The sequence below is a fragment of the Phoenix dactylifera genome, unplaced genomic scaffold (genome assembly GCF_009389715.1).
Source record: "Phoenix dactylifera cultivar Barhee BC4 unplaced genomic scaffold, palm_55x_up_171113_PBpolish2nd_filt_p 001310F, whole genome shotgun sequence".
NCBI lineage: Eukaryota > Viridiplantae > Streptophyta > Magnoliopsida > Arecales > Arecaceae > Phoenix > Phoenix dactylifera.
The window spans coordinates 26,973-45,831 of NW_024068642.1; the positions used below are offsets into that span (position 1 = coordinate 26,973).

At 40.5% G+C, this 18,859-nt stretch overlaps 1 protein-coding gene across 2 annotated transcripts; it reads left to right on the plus strand.

Annotated features, from left to right (window-relative positions):
- The first annotated feature begins 11,718 nt into the window (after positions 1–11,718).
- Positions 11,719–17,070, plus strand: LOC120108392 (disease resistance RPP8-like protein 3). Of its 2 annotated transcripts, none has more exons than XM_039121992.1 (3): positions 11,719–11,916; positions 12,819–15,756; positions 16,838–17,070. In XM_039121992.1, exon 2 carries the CDS (start codon positions 13,007–13,009, stop codon positions 15,740–15,742), a length of 2,736 nt encoding a protein of 911 aa, XP_038977920.1. In that variant the 5' UTR covers positions 11,719–11,916; positions 12,819–13,006; the 3' UTR covers positions 15,743–15,756; positions 16,838–17,070. The 2 variants fall into 2 exon arrangements, with proteins under 2 accessions (XP_038977920.1, XP_038977921.1); XM_039121993.1 differs by lacking the exon at positions 11,719–11,916 and adding an exon at positions 12,405–12,704.
- Positions 17,071–18,859: the final 1,789 nt, after the last annotated feature.

The window sequence follows — 18,859 nt, forward strand, 5'->3', positions numbered from 1 at the left end:
CCCAACAAAATGGGGTGGTAGAAAGGAAGAATCGCACACTAGCAGATATGGCTCGTACCATGTTGTGCGAATCGGATCTACCAGAATATTTTTGGGCTGAAGCAATAAATATTGCATGTCACATTCTAAACCGTGCATTAGTCAGATCTATTTTAAAGAAAACACCTTATGAGTTGCTGAATAATAAGAAGCCAAATATATGTTATTTTCATGTTTTCGGTTGTCGTTGCTTTATTTTAAACAATGGAAAGGACAATCTAAGTAAATTTAGTGCTAAATCAGATGAGGGGATCTTCTTAGGTTATTCCTCATCTAGTAGAGCATACAGGGTCTTCAACAAGAGAACTCTCGTTGTTGAAGAATCCATTCATGTTGTTTTTGATGAAGCTAATGGAGATTCTTCTAGAAAAGAAGAAGATGGTGATGCAGGTATACTTGAAGACAGAATGAAGGAGTTCTCCATACAAAACAAACAACTTGAGGATGAAGTCAAGGAAGATGCAATTCAGCAAGATGAAGAAGATCCACCCCAAACAAGAAATCAAGATCTTCCGAGGGAATGGAGGTATGCACATGGTCATCCAAGGGATTTAATCCTTGGTGATCCCTCACAAGGGGTAAGGACAAGATCCTCTCTAAGAAATACTAGTAATTATCTTGCTTTCGTTTCACAAATAGAGCCTAAATCACTAGAGGAAGCCGAAAAGGATGAAAATTGGATAAATGCTATGCAAGAGGAATTAAATCAATTTGAGAGAAATCAAGTTTGGACTCTAATGAAAAGACCCCCTAATGTTTCAATTATAGGCACCAAGTGGGTATATAGAAATAAACTAGATGAAGATGGAATAGTTATAAGAAACAAAGCTAGACTAGTTGCCAAAGGCTATAATCAGGAGGAAGGAATAGATTTTGATGAAACTTTTGCTCCTGTTGCTAGGTTAGAAGCTATTAGACTACTTTTGGCATATGCATGCTTCATGGATTTTAAACTCTATCAAATGGATGTAAAAAGTGCCTTTTTAAATGGTTATATAATGGAGGAAGTTTATGTAGGACAACCTCCAGATTTTGAAAACCACGTACATCCAGATTACGTTTATAAATTGCATAAAGCATTGTATGGACTTAAGCAAGCCCCTAGGGCGTGGTATGAAAGATTAAGTAATTTCCTAATTGAAAATAAATTTAAGAGAGGAAATGTAGACAAAACCCTCTTCATTAAAAGAAAAGGAAATGACTTATTGCTTGTGTAAATTTATGTGGATGATATATTTTTTGGTGCTACTAATGATAGTCTTTGTCAAGAGTTTGCCAAGCTTATGCAGGGAGAATTTGAAATGAGCATGATGGGTGAGCTCAACTTCTTCCTTGGGCTACAAATAAAACAATCAGAGGAAGGCATCTTCATCAGTCAGTCCAAATATATCAAGAAAATGTTGGAAAAATTCAAGATGAAGGATGCAAAGAAAATCAGCACACCCATGGGCTCAAGTTGCAAGCTTGACAAAGATGAAAAAGGTAAAAGTATAGACTGCAAATTGTACAGAGGTATGATAGGCTCTTTACTTTACCTTACTGCTAGTAGGCCAGATATATTATTCAGTATTTGCATGTGTGCTAGATACCAAGCATGTCCTAAGGAATCACACTTGCAAGCTGTTAAGAGAATATTCAGATATCTAGTAGGGACATCTAATGTAGGCTTATGGTACTCTAAACAATCTGATATAAACTTAATTGCTTATTCCGATGCTGATTTTGCCGGGTGCAAACTCGACAGAAAAAGCACAAGTGGCACATGTCAATTCTTGGGTGCTAATTTGGTTTCTTGGTTTAGCAAGAAACAGAATTCAGTTGCCTTATCCACAGCTGAGGCTGAGTACATTGCAGCTGGAAGCTGTCGTGCCCAAGTTCTTTGGATTAAGCAACAACTTGAAGACTTCGGTATCAAAATGGACAATATACCAATTAGATGTGATAATACAAGTGCAATTAATTTAACAAAAAATCCTGTCCAACACTCAAAATCAAAACATATAGAGATTAGGCATCACTTTATAAGGGATCATTGCTGAAAAATAATGTGATGATTGAGTATGTATGTACTGAGAATCAATTGGCCGATATCTTTACAAAGCCCCTTTGTAAAGATAGGTTCAACTTCTTAAGGAATGCTTTGAGCTTGTATGATCCTAGCAAATAAATTGAACTTGTATTGAAATGCTTTGCTACTCAAACTAGTAATCCACCTCAAAGTCACAAATAGCAAACCTAGTATCTATTAAGTGAAAGCATGAATCTATCTAAGTTAAATGACGAACTGTTTGACTTTCCGGAGGATGGTTACCCTCCCTTGGACTCTTCATGGAGATATTTTCAGAGCCTATTTCATAGGTATTCGAAATTTGGTCAAACATTCCTCATTTCAATATTAATAATTCAAAAATCATTATCAAACTTTTATAGGGTGTATTATTAAAGGGGAGGATCACAAACAAACTCACTCTATATTCACCAAAAGAAATCATGTTGATTAGTGTGGTTAAATAAAATAAATTGGGAAAAGATAGAAATCATTCAGAAAATTTTCAGTGCCGGAGACGTCTCTGGCAAGTCACAGAGACGTCCCTCCGGCGAGACGTCTCGCGTTAGTCGTGGAGACGTCTCGGGGACCGAACGAAAGTTTTTAAATTAGGTCGAAACAGCTCGAGCCGACCCGAGCTATCCTCTTTCGTCCCCAACGAAAACACAAAACCCTAGCTTCCATTTTCTCTGCACCACAAACCCTAGCCTCTTTCTCCCCATTTCCCTAGGGTTTCCGAGCCATGGCACCTAAAAGAGCTAGAAGAACCTGTGGGAGGCGTTCTAGGGTAGCGACCGACGACGAGGAACGGAGGGAAGAGCCTTCCGCGCCGTCTCCTCCGGTTGCTCCGCCAACCACGACCCTTTCCTGTGCAAATCGCACAGTAACCACTGGTAGGTACATTGACTTCCAATTTCTAGATAGTGAGGGATTCTCTATTGGAGAGAGACTCCGTGCCCAAGGTTGGGAATACCTTTGTACCCTAAACACATCAACCTATCCCGGCCTAGTTAGAGAAATGTTTAGCAACGTGGCCTTAGGGGACTCGGGGTACACTGGATATGTCCGAGGGACATTGATAGAGATTAATGAGGATGTCCTATCTAGCATATTGCAAATCCCTAAATACGGTGAGGCTCCGACCTCACATCCCCAAAGCGAGATTGCCCTAAACCTAGTTTTAGGACGAGAGGACTGTGGTCCTCTTGATGTAGTTAACTCCCAAGACCTCAATGCCGAAATGAGATTGCTTTTGAGCATTGTGAACCGGGTCTTGTTTCCAAAAACCGGCCGCTTCGATTTCGTTTCGGAGCGAGACTTAGCTATCATGCACCATATCTTACTAGGGATTCCCCTAAACCTCCCTAGACTTATGTTAAACTACATCTCTATATGTCAGTACTTGCTAGCCAGAAAGCCGATAGGGAAAGACTGTGTTCGTAATCCTCTATTCCCTCTGTTTGGATCCCACCTTGTTCTCATCGTCATCCATTCTCCTTGTGTTGAGGTCTAGGTATTCTAGGTTTAGCATACCCTATGGAATGATCTTTACTTTACTGTTCAAATATTTCAAAGTTCCCATTCCAGAAAATGAGCCTGCAAAACCTTTAAGAAACACCGACTACTATAATGAAAGCACAATGCGTAGAATGGAGTTTCACAAGGTAGATAGGTCTTGGGTTAAGGTCCCTAAAAGAAAACCTCAAACCTTAGAGCCCGAGATCCCACATCAGGAGCCTGACCACCACTCTCCTCCACATAGCCATATGGCCTTCCCTGATGTACCCTCCAGCTCAGCTGGACCTTCCACCTCTATGCCTCCTCCTCCTCCAGTCAGTGGGCCTTTCTCCCTATCAGATGAACAGATGCACACTCTAGCATCTGTGATATGCCAGCAGATGAGGGAGGAGATGAGATCGATGATCACTGCTGAGTTGGCCCCCATCCGTACCTCACATGAAGCTCTTCTACAAGAACTGAAGGAAATCAAAACTCAGGTAGAAGCTACAGCATCAGAGTTGGTTCATGTGAGTACCATCCAAACTATAAGATCAATTGAGCTACAGGAGAAATTGAAGATCATATCAGATGGTCTTCAAGAGTTGACAAGCCCTGGAGGCAGTATAGGCACTGTGGCTGCCCAACTTAAAGGAAAAATTGAAAGGGCGAGTCTTGAGTTTGAAGCACTAGTAGCAGCCTTCCATCAATTTCAGGGAGATCAGTTTAAGACTCTACTAGATTCAATAAATGCATTTATAGAGGCAGCGGCTAGAGCTATTGAGCAACGTCGCCGGTGAAGGACATCTTGTAGACATCTAGGGTTCTTCTTCTTTTTGTAAACCCTATGCTCATTTTGAAACTTCTTTTGTATTAGGAATCAATACTTGTAATGATTTCCTTTCTTAACTTTGTAATGACCTCAAATGATTGCAATGATATATGAATGTCATACAATTCCTTTGAAACTTTGTGTATGTGATTCTGTGATGTGCCATAAAAATTGTGTATGTTTTATCAATGCATATAAAACAGGGGGAGCACATCTTGTGATAACTATTTTAAACAAAAAAAGGGTCTGAAATGAATTCCAAAACAAAGGGGGAGTGAAATGAATGCTGCAATCATTAATAAAAATAACTTGGACAGAGGGAGCATAACTTGAATATCCTTAAGTGAATCATGGTAACATGCTGAATTCCACTAGAAATTGTGTTTTAAGTACCTAAGGATAATTTGTCCCCTTCATTGTTGATGACAAAAAGGGGGAGTAGATATATAGAACCTATATATGGAGTATATGAAGTATATGGAGTAGAACCTAAATATGGAATGCAAAATTTACACTCATACTTAAAAGTTGAATTAGAAAAGACAAAATTGAAGAATATTGGCTTTAAGATAATTGCCCTTCTGGAAAAGAAAGGGGGAGTCAAAAAGTACTTAGCCTTCAATTATCTTTAGCATCAATATTTCAGTAATTGACAATTTGACTTGATTCAAATTCAGTTGATATACCAAAATTGCTCAAGAGCTACTAAGACCAATACTTATGCATAAAGGAAGAACTGAAAGTTGACTATTTTGACTTATGCACACTGTATCTAGCTCTAACCAAAACACAATAATTGTACATCTAATCAAATACTGTGTATATGTTTAAATTTCGAATTTTGTATATACTCAGTGTTTTGTCATCATCAAAAAGGGGGAGATTGTTGACCGCCTAATGGATTTTGATGAATACAAAACACTAGAGTATAATTCCATTTATCTTAACAATTTACTTGAGGATTTCAGGTGATTAATTAAGAATATTGTTAAGAAATGTCTAGGCAAGTTTCCATATTTTTCAAGAATTTATTGAAGAATTTTTGAGTTGAAGAAAACAGATCAGGGACAGCCGAGACGTCTCCAGGTCGTCTCAGAGACGTCTCTGGCACAAACAGGAAGAATTAGCACGTCTGGAGACGTCCCCGACACCTGGCGAGGCGTCTCGCAGGGTCGGAGTCGACTCCCGACACTGCGGAGTCGACTCTCTCAGAGGCGGCAGAAAGGCCGATTTCAAGGGATGCGCGCAAGTCGTCTTCACAGGACGCGGAGTCGTCCCCGCGAGTAAAAAGCAGACCTTCCGAGTCGTCCCCAGAAAGCGCGGAGTCGACTCTCTCAGGGTATTCCAGAGGATGTGTTTTTCATTGACAGAACTGCCGAGACGTCCCCTGAAAGTGCGGAGTCGACTCTCTCAGGGTATTCCAGAGGATGTGTTTTTCGTTGACAGAACTGCCGAGACGTCCCCTGAAAGCGCGGAGTCGACTCTCTCAGAGAATTCCAGAGGACTTGTTTTTCAGAGATAAAACAGCGGAGTCGTCCCCGAGGCAGCGGAGTCGTCCCCATGCAAAAAGCATAAACATCCCGAGACGTCCCCGTAAAGTGCCGAGGCGACTCTCTCAGAAAAACAGAAAAACAAGAAGTCATAGAGTCCTTCTGCGGAGTCGTCCCCGTAAAGCGCAGAGTCGACTCCAAACATCGTCAAAAGAAAATTTATACAGCCGAGACGTCTCGCGTTGAAGCGGAGACGTCTCCGGAGCGCCTGGGATGCGACTGACACACTTTTTCAGGTAAATTTGAATTTCAAACGGTCATATTTTTGTGTCTAACGGATCTATTGCTTTTTGGGCTATAAAAGGGAGCTTTTAAGTGCCTTCAAACAACTTCTAACCAACCCAACACAAGATCATTCAAGAGAGAAGAAAGAAAAAGAGGTTCAAGGGAGATAGAGCTTTCAAGAGGAGAAATCAAGTGCATTCAAGTTTTCCCAACTAATTTCGTGCTCAAACATTCACTCCCACTCGGCATTCAAAGCTCACATTCAAGCCAACGCGATCCACATCGGAAGAATCACCATTTCCCACGCTTCCAACGGCAAAAGGATTCTTCCGGGTTTTTCATTATTTCTCATTGTCATATTTGCTTATTAAGAGCTTTCAAATCTTTTGTAAAACCTTTGTTTATTGTGCTTGTTCCAGTCAAGTGACTTGGAACAAGGGATATGCGTCCCAAGCCTAGGTTAAATTGGGGGATTGTAGGGTTCGTTGTTAGCCCGGGGTAAAACAACGAGTTGGGTAGTGAACTCGCAAAACTACCGTACTGTAATCGCAGATTATAGTGGAAATTCCCAAAGGTGTTTGGGGAGTGGATGTAGGAGTAGTGGAAGCTCCAAACCACTATAAACCTTTGTGTGTTTGCGATTGACTGTGATTGCTACTCTAGTTTTATCTTTGCACACACACTTGAGTATTTGATTTTAATTAGTCAAAAAGTTTTTAAAACACCCAATTCACCCCCCTCTTGGGTGACCATCTCTGGGCAACAAAAACACCACATGAGATGTGGACTGGACGTAAGCCGATGCTCTCTCACCTTAGGGTTTGGGGGTGTCCAGCATACGTCAAACGTTTGAAGACAGACAAACTTGAACCCAAGTCTGACAAATATTTCTTTGTTGGTTATCCTAAAGAAACTAAAGGATATTACTTCTACTTTGCTAAAGAACAAAAGTTATTCGTAAGCAATAGAGCTGTTTTCTTAGAGAAAGAATTCCTTAGTGAAGGAACTAAAAGCTCTAATGTTGAGCTTAGGGAAGTTCAACATGTAGAAGATCCGACACCATCTACTGAACTAGTTGAGTCGGATTTGATTAGATCAGATCCAGAACCCATCTTAGATGCACCATTAAGGCGATCAGGTAGAGTACCACGTCAGCCGGACAAATACTACGGTTTCTTGGTCCGGGACGGGGATCCTGTCGAACTTGATGAAAATGATGAAGATCCGATCACCTATATGGATGCTATGCAGAGGCATGACTCTGATGCATGGCTTGGAGCCATGCAATCCGAAATGGAATCCATGAAGGTCAATGATGTATGGACATTAGTTGACCTACCCGAAGGGATTAAACCCATAGGATGTAAGTGGATTTTCAAAAAAAAACGGGGCGCAGACGGAAAAGTAGAGACCTATAAAGCCCGTCTGGTTGCCAAGGGTTATCGTCAACGTTATGGTATTGACTATGACGAGACGTTTTCTCCTGTGGCAATGCTCAAGTTCATTCGGATTGTGCTTGCAATAGCAGCACATTTAGACTATGAAATCTGGCAAATGGATGTAAAGACCGCATTTCTAAATGGAGATTTAGAAGAAAAAGTATATATGATACAACCTGAAGGTTTTATTTCTGCAGATGAGTCTAAGATGTGCAAGCTTCAAAAATCCATTTATGGATTAAAGCAAGCTTCACGGAGTTGGAACATACGATTTGATAAGGTAATCAAAACATATGGCTTCATTAAGAATGAAGAGGAACCTTGCATTTATAAATGGGCAAATGGTTCAGTTATCATATTTCTTGTTTTGTATGTGGATGAGATTCTTTTAATCGGAAATGACATTCCTGCATTACAAGGAATAAAGGTTTGGCTATCATCTCAATTTTTCATGAAGGATTTGGGAGAAGCATCTTACATCCTAGGGATGAAGATCTATAGAGATAGATCTAGAAGATTGCTTGGATTATCCCAATCCACATACATTGATACTATACTGAAGAGGTTCAGTATAATTAATTCTAAAAAAGGCTATCTTCCGATGGGCCATGGAATTAATCTCTCTAAAAGGGATTGTCCGACAACCCCTCAAGAAAGAGAGAGTATGGATAGAATTCCATATGCTTCGACAGTGGGATCTATAATGTATGCCATGATATGTACTAGACCAGACGTGGCATATTCATTAGGAGTAGTGAGCATATACCAGTCTGATCCAGGTAGCAACCACTGGAAGGTTGTAAAAACCATCCTTAAGTATTTGAGAAATACTAAAAATCAGTGGCTTGTCTATGGTGATTCTGACTTAAAACTTGAGGGATATACCGATTCAAGTTTTCAGTCAGATCAAGATGATAGCAAGAGCGTGTCGGGATATATCTTCACTCTTAAGGGTGGTGCTATCTGCTGGAAGAGTTCCAAGCAGCACACAGTGGCGGATTCTACAAAAATTGAAACAAAAGAAAATATGGCTGACCCATTTACCAAAGTCCTCGGCATCAAAGAGTTCAACGAATACAAGTCGAAGATGGGTATTAGATACTGTGCCGATTGGCTTTAGGCTAAGTGGAAGTTGTTGGGAATTGTATCCTAAATCTCAATCGTCAGCATATTGATGATTGAATTTTGTAAATAAATTGACAAATTAATAAAGTATTATTTGACATTATTCATCATTTCATCTTCAAATGAACTCTTATATGATGAAATTCTTAGGACTTATGTTATGATAAAGGAGGATTTATCTTTGAGTCCTTAAACTTGTTCGCGACCAAATGATATGTTGTTACTAGGATGACAACATTATCGAGATTAGGTCGTTGTGTGACATATACGTTGGTTGTCCTCTTAACCAAGGAGTGTGGAGACACTGGTATGCCATACAGGTGAAGTGTAGGAGTACATTTCACTGAACGTGACCAATTCCGGAACGCTCTACTGTCAAGAGATGTTCTGAGTGGATATGGGTATAAGTTTGGCCCTCTGACCTGAGATCGCAACCTGTGACTAGCAAGCAACTCACTGTACTTTGGTACCGGACTACCTGAATTTCTAATTCAGTGACGGAAGGTCACTGGGTGCAGTCAAGTACTTGCATAGTCAGTTGTGAGTCAAGATGGAATTGACCCCTCCTGCAAACAGGAGATAATGTCTTGTGATTAATTTAGCAAAACCTTGGCCAGGGTAATCCCAGTGAGGAGTCACGGGATATCTAAAGTTAATCACATAATGGATGTACTAATTATAGGGTTGACAGTGAGCTCTAAGTCATCCTGGCATTAGGAGTCAAAGGGATTGAATTATACAGTAACCATAGTCTAGGGTTCCAGAATATTTGCTTCGCATATATTCGGCCTATCCGGACGTCGGGTACCATTGCTAGATGGTCACATCGATTAGTATAGGAAGACGTTCCTATACTACCGGCTTAGGTTCGAACCTATGAGGTAACACGCATAGAAGTTTCTAGATTGATCAAATGGCTGATTGATGATTAAGAATCATTCAAGGGTAATTTGGTCAATTCGATTGACAAGTTATCCAAAGCAAAAATTGTATTAAAATAATTATTGAATTATTGGAGGATTAATTAGCAATTAGATTGCTAAGGAACTCAATTTGATTGAGTAATTGGGCTTAGGTTGAGCCAAATTGAATAGGATTCAATTTGGGCTGCATCAGGGTTTGACCTAATTGGATTGGGTTCAACCCAAGTAGATTGAGCTTGACCCAATTGATGGGACTTGACCCAATTGGATTGGGCTTGATCCAAATCAATTAGAAGACCTTATTTGATGAGGATTATGAGTCCAAATAATCAGAATTGGATAAGGAGAAGAATTCCTAAATTTTAGGAACCCATCCTTATCTTCTTGGAGAAGAATGACACCTTAATTTATCCCCAATATTTTCTACGCCTATCCTCTTTATTTTTGGCCAAAAATTGGCATGAGAAGAGAGGAGGCGTGGGGATATATTTTCTATAAAAATGGCGCTTTAAATCTTTCTAGAAAGATTTAGATGAATTTCTTAATTTGTAGGGATTGCATGGTGCATGAAATAGGGTGGTCTGTGGCTGAACTTTAGACGCATGAATTCCTATCTTTTAGGGATTCAAAATGCACGAAATTTGGATATGTTTATCTCCTCTTAGCTGCCAAACCACCAAAAGTTTTTGGGAATTTTATCAGCCAAATTAGTTGGCTAAAATAGGTGTGAGGCATGGGGTGGTCTTTTGGCTATAAAAGACCCCCATGCCTTGGGTTCAAGACATACCATATTTAGAAGTTTCAAAAAATTCTGAAAAAATTCTCTGAGGGCCTCCATCCCTTCTTCTCCTTCTTCCTCACGTCCATCCTCCATCTCCTTGAAGAACAATCAAAGGTTGAGTGTTTAGAAGGAGAAAGCTTCAGCCATTGCTGCGTTCCTGCGCGAGCTAACACTCCTGCGGAAGATGATCTACTTAGGGCTTCGCGTGTACTTCTCATAGAGGCCATTCGTGTGCGTGGCTGCGAAGTCAAGGATCATATCCATAAGTTTCTTCCATCATAAAAGGTATTAATCCCACATCAATATTTTATTTTGGAGTCAGGGTCTAGGTCTGATTCCCTGAGGTTTTACCCTCCTTTGGGGCTCCTCATGGAGTTATCTCCAGAATCCATTCGATGGATATTCGGAGATTAATCGGAATAGAGTTCTTAAGTTTCAGATCTGATAGTTAATCATGCATGAAAGTTTTAGCATAATTGTTTAAACGATTCCGGCATAATCCTATGTGTTCTTAAGGTGCTGATTTCTAGATTTGATCTTGTAAGCATGCATGAATTAAATTGTTTGATTCGATTTTTCTGCTGCATTTTAAAACTTAAAAAGAACTACGTATGGCTTGATCCCCCTTATAAAGGGGTACGTAGGCAACCCGATCAGGTTCAGCCATGGTTTTTAAAAAAAAAAAAATCAGCATGCTTAACACCGAAGAACCTAGGATTCACTTTCAGTGGTATCAGACATTATCTTCTGTTTTTTTTTTTTTCTTTGAAAAATGGAAGGGGGGGGTGGGGAGAACCTCATCCGCATAGCAACCCCCACTGGGCCCCCTCCCCACTGGAGAGTGTTTGATGTGGGTAGAACATTTTTTACTCATACCCTCCCCACCCATGGCAGAGCCCCACCAGCGTGGTAGCCCTATCCCTATATGAGTACGTCACACTAACACCACCTAAGTAATGGCAGGCAAGATAGTGACTTCACTGGGCAAACCAGGTAGGGGGCATCTGGTCCCCCGCATTTAATCGACGCCCACGCATTTCGAACCTGGGCCACTTCGATGGAATCAAAGCCCCGTTTCTACCGTGCTACCATCTCAGTGGTGTGTGTAGGATTTCTTCGGTACTGGTGTGATGGCCCGGTCAAGGCCTGGTCCACTTGACCGGCCTGAACCGAGTTTGGCCCTGCCCAAGCTCGTATCAAAAATAATAAAAGAAAGGGTAAAATGGAGAGGAAGGCTCCCACCAGAACTATTCTTCTCCCACCAGAAGTATCAGACTCCTGGAAGGAGTGACTTCCGAGAGCCAGGGCAGCTTGCCTCCTCCCCACGCCCCTTAGCCCTCCACCTCAAGCTCTATTCTTTCTTTCCCTCTCCTTCTTCTTCCTTTTCCCACTGAGTTCACGGCTACCCGTTATTGTGCTCGCTGGAAATCGGGGCTGCCGGACACCGCCAGAGCCAAGGTAACGACCTCTCCTTCCTCCCCTTTTCTTCCTATCCTTCCCACGACTAGGAATGCGGCCACTGGCCGAGAAAGTGGCCGAAAATCGATTGGAAAACTGCTCTATTCTCTGTCCTCTGTTTTCGCCGTTTCTCTTCCTTTTTCCGGCCATGTTCGCTGCCGTCGCTCGTCTCCGAAGCTCCCGGCCTCTCCCCTGCGTTGGACCCTGGACGGAGCCGGACCTCCCAGTCGCCGACGAGCGGATTGGGACCCAGATCAACCGAGCCATGACTACCCCCTGTTCGGCCCTGTTTTTGGGTTGATAGTTGCCGGCCGCCGCCGACGAAAACTGCCCTCTGCTGGGAGCCACCGTCGCTTGGTCGGACCACCATGACTACGGCAGCTTCCAGCCGTTCCCCATCCTCCTCTGTTTTCGCAGGGAAGAAAGAAAAGAAGAAAGAAAGAAGAAAGAAAAAAAAAAAAAAGAAGAAGAAGAGAAGAAGAGGAAGAGAGAGAGAGAGTCATCCCCCTCTTATTTCTCTCTCTTGTTACCTCTCTCTTCTCTCTAATTTTTGATTAGAGAGAAGAAAGTTGCATCATGATATTTTTGATTCAAGCTTTTTCCATTAATCCTAAAGAAGTCGTTTGCATTTATCCAATTTGCTTACAGTACCAATGAGCAAATGAAGATGATCATCATGACTCGCTTATGGCATCTAAATGTTATTCTTTAGTGGCAAAAGGAATAAAAAGTCTGTCGAAATGTTCTTGCTATTGATTTTCTCTTTTGAATCTGATGCTGACCCAAAGGTGAGATGTTGTTCCCGAGTTCCCTAGGAACTTCTGATGCTGTCCTGAAGTTGAATTTTAATTAATAAATTTTGGGGAAAGTTTCTCACTTCCTGCATTATTGCCTCAAAACAGGAAAATTCCATGGCTATTGCTGAAGGAAAGCATCAGATTCTTTTTATTATTATTCTTGAGGGCGGAAAGCATCAGAATTGAGTTCTTGTTCCGGAGAGATGAAGGCCTCTCCTTCTTCCTCTTGACTCCTCCATTTGACCGGATTGTCTGAAACCTTATTCCTGTGAGTAAGAGAGAGCGAAGGAGAGATGGCTGAGTCTCTGGTTTCCAATGTCATCTCTCAGCTTACCAACCTTCTCATAGAAGCAGCTGTTTCCTTGGGTGGTGTGCGTAGACAGATCGATTGGGTGAAAACACAGCTCCAGCTATTGCAAGGTTTCCTTAAAGATGCAGATTCCAGAAGGAAGAGAGGAGATGCAACAATGGAGAGCTGGATTACGCAGATGAGAGGTGTAGCATATGAAATGGAAGACGTTATAGACACCATCAATTACATGGGCGAGAGGCGACACCAAAGGAGAGGCTGCATGGGCTCCATTTCAAGGTACTCTCACAAACCTTGTGAATTGATCACCCTCCACAAAATTAGTACCAGAATTGAGCAGATAAAGAGCAAGATCCAGAGTATTTCCGATAGCACAGTAAGGTATAACCTTGTCAATCCAGGTCAAAGTAGTGCAGTGGATGAAAGTTGGCAGTCACTCAGAGAATCCTCTCCTCGCTCTGATGATGATGACACTGATGTTGTAGGCTTCGAGAATGATAAGAAAGAATTAGTGAGTCGATTGCTTGATGAGAATGAGAAAGCACGACGTGTAATTTCTATAGTGGGTATGGGTGGGCTAGGCAAGACTACCCTGGCAAGAAAAGTGTATAATGACCCTGCAATTAGAGAACATTTCGATACCTTTGCTTGGGTTTCAGTTTCTCAGAGCTACCGAGGTATCGAGCTAGTGAAGGACATCATGAAAAAAGTAATGGGAATCAAACAGAAGATAGAATACTTACAGCAGCAGATGGGTGAAGAAGACGTGAGACAGATGCTCCGTGATTTCCTAAGAGACAAAAAGTATTTGGTCATGATGGATGATGTATGGAGAGTTGATGTTTGGAGAGAAATGCAGCGAGTCTTTCCTGATGAGAACAAAGGCAGCAGAATACTGCTTACTACACGTAACATTGAGGTCGCAAGAGATGCCGAGCCATGGATTCCTCCACATGAACTGCACCTTTTAGACGACACGGAGAGCTGGAAACTCTTTCGTAGGAAGGCATTGCCACCAAATCAAGATGTCCCAACTGAGTTGGAGGCATTGGCCCAGAAGCTTGCAAAGAAGTGTGGTGGACTTCCTCTTGCACTGGTGGTGTTAGGGGGCCTTCTGTCAAGGAAAGATCCTAGCTACGATACGTGGTTGAAAGTAGCTCAGAGCATGAACTGGGTATCTACTAGAGATGGGAAGGAATGCCACAATATATTGGGTTTAAGCTACAGTGACTTGCCATATCCGTTAAAACCATGTTTTCTATACATTGCTGCGTTTCCAGAGGACTCCATTATCTCTGTTTCCACATTAGTTAGGTTGTGGGTCGCCGAAGGTTTCGTACTGCAAGAGCAGCGACAGACAATGGAAGACACGGCAAGGGATTGGTTGGATGAGTTGGTGCAGAGGTGCATGATCCAGGTTGTCGAGAGAAGCATGGCTCGTGGGCTGGTTAAGAACATACGCATCCATGATCTGTTACGCGACTTTGGCCTTGAAGATGCCAAAAAGGATGAATTTCTTCAAGTTTGCAGTAGTGAGGACGTGGGAGTATCTGATCGTATATCAAGTCATCGTGCAGCTTTCTACAATCGTATAAATGACGAGGCTGCTGTTTCCTCACGGCATCTCCGCACTTTGCTGGGTTTCAGTTTAAATTTGACTAGTGGGGGAAGATTTTTGAATGGTTTAAACTTGGTAAGGGTGCTGGATCTGGAGGGCACAAGAGATTTGAAGGTGTTACCAGAACAGATCGGCAGGATGATACATCTACGATACCTGGGATTGGGAAGGACTGGTTTGAAGAGGCTGCCATCTTCCATCCGATATCTCCTGAATCTACAGACTCTGGATGTGAGGCATACACGCATTTATTGGCTTCCGAAATCATTTTGGAAAATCCGGACACTTAGGCACGTATATATTAATACATATATGTTTCTAAGCGCACCGATGAGTGGTGATCGCAAGAACTTGCAGACTCTGGAAATTGAGGAGTTTGAGTTTCATATGGAAGATATGGATATTGTCCGTTTACTGGGCATAAGATTCATAAAAAAATGGGCTACTACACCAGACTTCACCAGGGAGGCGATTGATAAAGCATGTGACACAATGTTTGCAGAATCACTTGGAAAAGCACTCGAGAAAATGGATAGCCTCGTCTCCTTCACTCTGAGTTTGCCCGGACGTATAATCCCTGGGGACGTCCTTTTCGCTCAGGCACCAAAATTGCACCAGGTCCGTTCATTGACACTGCATGGACGATTGTTACTCAAACAACAGCAGCAGCTCCTAAACAGCAGTCAACTCCCACAAAACCTCACCAAGCTCAAATTATCTTATTCTCTTTTGGAGCAAGACCCAATGCCGGCACTAGAGAAGCTGCCAAATCTAAGGTTTCTCCAACTGTTATTACGTGCATGCATAGGGAAGAGCATGTTGTGTTCTACTGGTGGCTTTCCTCGGCTGCGATACTTGATATTATTTAATCTCCAAAATTTAGAGGAATGGAGAGTTGAGGCTGGGGCGATGCCCAACCTTACCCACTTAACTATCAATTGGTGCTCGAAATTGAAGATGCTTCCCGAGGGATTGCAGCAGGTGACCACACTTCGAGAACTGAAGCTGATTCAAATGCCTCGTGAGTTCAATGACAGGGTCAGAAATGAGGTTCGGCACATCCCCTCCATTATTTTTCAAGATGAGATTGATCAGAGATAATATCAGCAGTACCTGTAAGTCACTCCCTCTCTCCTCTATTTCCTCTGTTATTTTCATCCCTCGAGATCCTACTAATGGAAATATGTTTGACATAATATCATGCAGAATATTGTGATTTATTACTCTCTGATCTTCTCCGAATGTTCTAATTGCTGAAATTTTTATTCTAAAATTCTTTCCCTTATCTAGCTTAAGAAAACAGAGCATTGAACTCAACCAAGGACTACTGATCTCACTGGAGATTGACCTTCACTATTTCTGGTTGTTTTTTGTCAAATACAAATAGTTGGATGATAGGATGTGATAACTCAATCCACCTCTTACCGCACCTCATGCATTAGGACACTGATGAGACGATTCATAAACCTGGGACCGGCCAAGAACAGTTAGAAAAACTAGAAAGTAAACATTGGAAAACTCAGAATATGTGCTCTAAACATTAGGGAAAAATTATTGTTATTACGGTCGGTTGTGATACTATGACTCCTCCAACGTGATCTTTTTTATATAGACAAAAGGTGGTAACCCACCAATCCAAAAATTGATTGTTAATATGTTTCTTGTGCATACGTAAATCACACAGCAACATGCGCTAATTCTCTTGCTGCTTTTATTTTTTAAAGTTCCAATCATGACTTTATCTACCTAGATTTGTTAAAAAAAATTGAATTCATTGGTAGAGAAAATCAAAAATTTGGAATATTCTATTCAATGGAGACATTTCCGGTTAAATGATTGCGAAGGATTGGGCACGACTCTTCTTTTACAAATCATAGATAACTTTAATTTCAAATATAATGCCAACGACTAATATATTGTCCGTACTATAGTAAATCTAAATGCACCCTTCTTTGAAAGATGAATATCATTGAAAGAATCTTGGTTCTCGCTAGTTTTGAGTTTTTTTCTCAATTCAATGCATCAAGGAATTTATTTCTAGTTTCTTCTAAAAGGCTGCATTTTTTATTTATTTGCTAAATTTCCATTGTGCCAAAGGTTGCCCATGCTTTATGATCTACCTAAAAAAGAATCGAGTGAATAACTTTATCATTTCCATCTAAGTAAGTAACAACTATGGTGTTTCTTGTCTTGTAGGGTGATTACTTTAATTGGCGTTAGCTGAAGTGATGATCCAGTCAATAAGGTTCTCTGCATCTCTTTAATATATACAAGGCAATACTTCTAGCTATTTCTTATGGAACCATAGAACTCTTGATTGTATTAGTTCTTATTTTTCATTTCCATGTCATATGTTTCTTTAGATTTGATGGAACTGTTAATTTTCTGTAATGTATTTGATAATGTTTTTCACACATGAACTTCTATTTCGACTTGCAAATATTTGGCGATGTATGTTATATTCTGATGCAGTCTTCTTTTCCGTTGTTTCTTCAGTAGCATCCTTAAAACAATAGCTTCGTACATTTTTTGATTTAATATTAGCATATTCACTGAACTGTATCTCAACCTCACATAAAGTTCATGTTTCTCTTTTTTCCAAGAAAAGCAAGAGCAAAGCTCCACGTAGCTTTAATAAGATCACAGCATAAAGTTAATTTTTCTCGACGACACTTTTTGCCAATGGCTTGGTAAAAAGGATCTATGACATTTCAAAAGAAGATGCATGTGGAAACTTAGCTTTTCTTTTTCTTTGAAGTTCTTTATAAATAGGCTCGAAAAAGAAGGTCATTTTGGAGAGAACCAAAAGGAACTTCTACTTCCATTCCCTAAATTGTTAGAAAGACAAAAATTTTATCTTGTCCGCTTTTCATTGAATCTCTATGATCAGATGATATTTTATATCTTCACCGAGCTTTAAAACAGAAAAGAAATAGAACCTCTATATAAATACCACCTGTTAAGCAATCTTTAGAAAATTCTGTTTCTAACAATTGAATACCATTATAGGTGCATTTGACATAGATTTCTCTATCCCATTCCTTCAAATTTACACAAACTGCGGATGCTAATTTGACATAGTTATTTTAAATTAATTGGTAAGATTTCTTACTCAAACCAATCACTTGTGATTAAGTGAAGTTGTAGACCCTACGAATCCTAGAAACTGACTCTATCGCATGTGATACTGCTGCACTTTGTATGGGGTAAAACTCTAAGAAATATGCCAGGTTTATTGAATAAACAAAACATCGATGAGATCACCAATTCGGAGAATAAAATTAGAGCCCACTATTTTAACAAAAATAATCCAACTACAATGTCCAAACATCCAATAGTATTGAAGATCTTCTAAATTCTTTTCACCTCTCACTAATAAAGTAGACCGCAAATCTCAACCAAGTACTAAGAATCATGTGGCTCTGAAAAGAAATATAAGAATTGGCCTGAGCTAATAACTCAGTAAGAATCCTCATACAAATGCAAACATCAATATAAATAAATGAACAAATAAATTGATAACCAACAACAAACATTCCGTAACAAATATAGTCATTAGAATAATATTAATCTATTATTATCATGAAATACACATGCCAATCATCCAGAACTTGAATTTTATTTTCACTACTTTGTAGACAATAAATGATTTTCTTTTCAATAGTAGTTCATCATAAACAATTTATAATCATATCATAACTTAAGACGCGAATTCGACCAATATCTCAAGAGTAGTCCATAAGTAATTTAAGTTATTTCTGACTTTGTATAGGCAACGATCATTCTCTTGTAATGGGGCAACCAAAAATGTCATGTTTCTCACCCATGACGAAGCAATCAATAGCTTCATCTTTCTTGCTCATGATGGGGCAATAAATAGTGTCACGTTTCTTGCACTACCAGAAAACACGCGTATAGTGACGGAAAATTAGTGACGGACCGTTATCAGTCACTATTTGTGACTGATTAGTGACCGCCAGAAATTTGGTCACCGTGGTGTAAACTTAGTGACCGATTAGTGACAGACCGGTCACAGAATGCGCGGGTAGGATGGGCGCCAAACCTTAGTAACCATCATAGTGACGGGATATCTGTCAGCAAAATGATTACCGAAATTGCAACCCCGCAGTGACAAATTCAGCCGTCACAAATATCGTAACCCAAGTATTTATAAATTTTTAAAAGATTATTTTTGGCGGTGACAGGTTATTGACAAAA

Bases quoted from the DNA above. Each gene is read 5' to 3' on its own strand.
- LOC120108392 (XM_039121992.1), top strand. From the start codon at position 13,007: ATGGCTGAGTCTCTGGTTTCCAATGTCATCTCTCAGCTTACCAACCTT.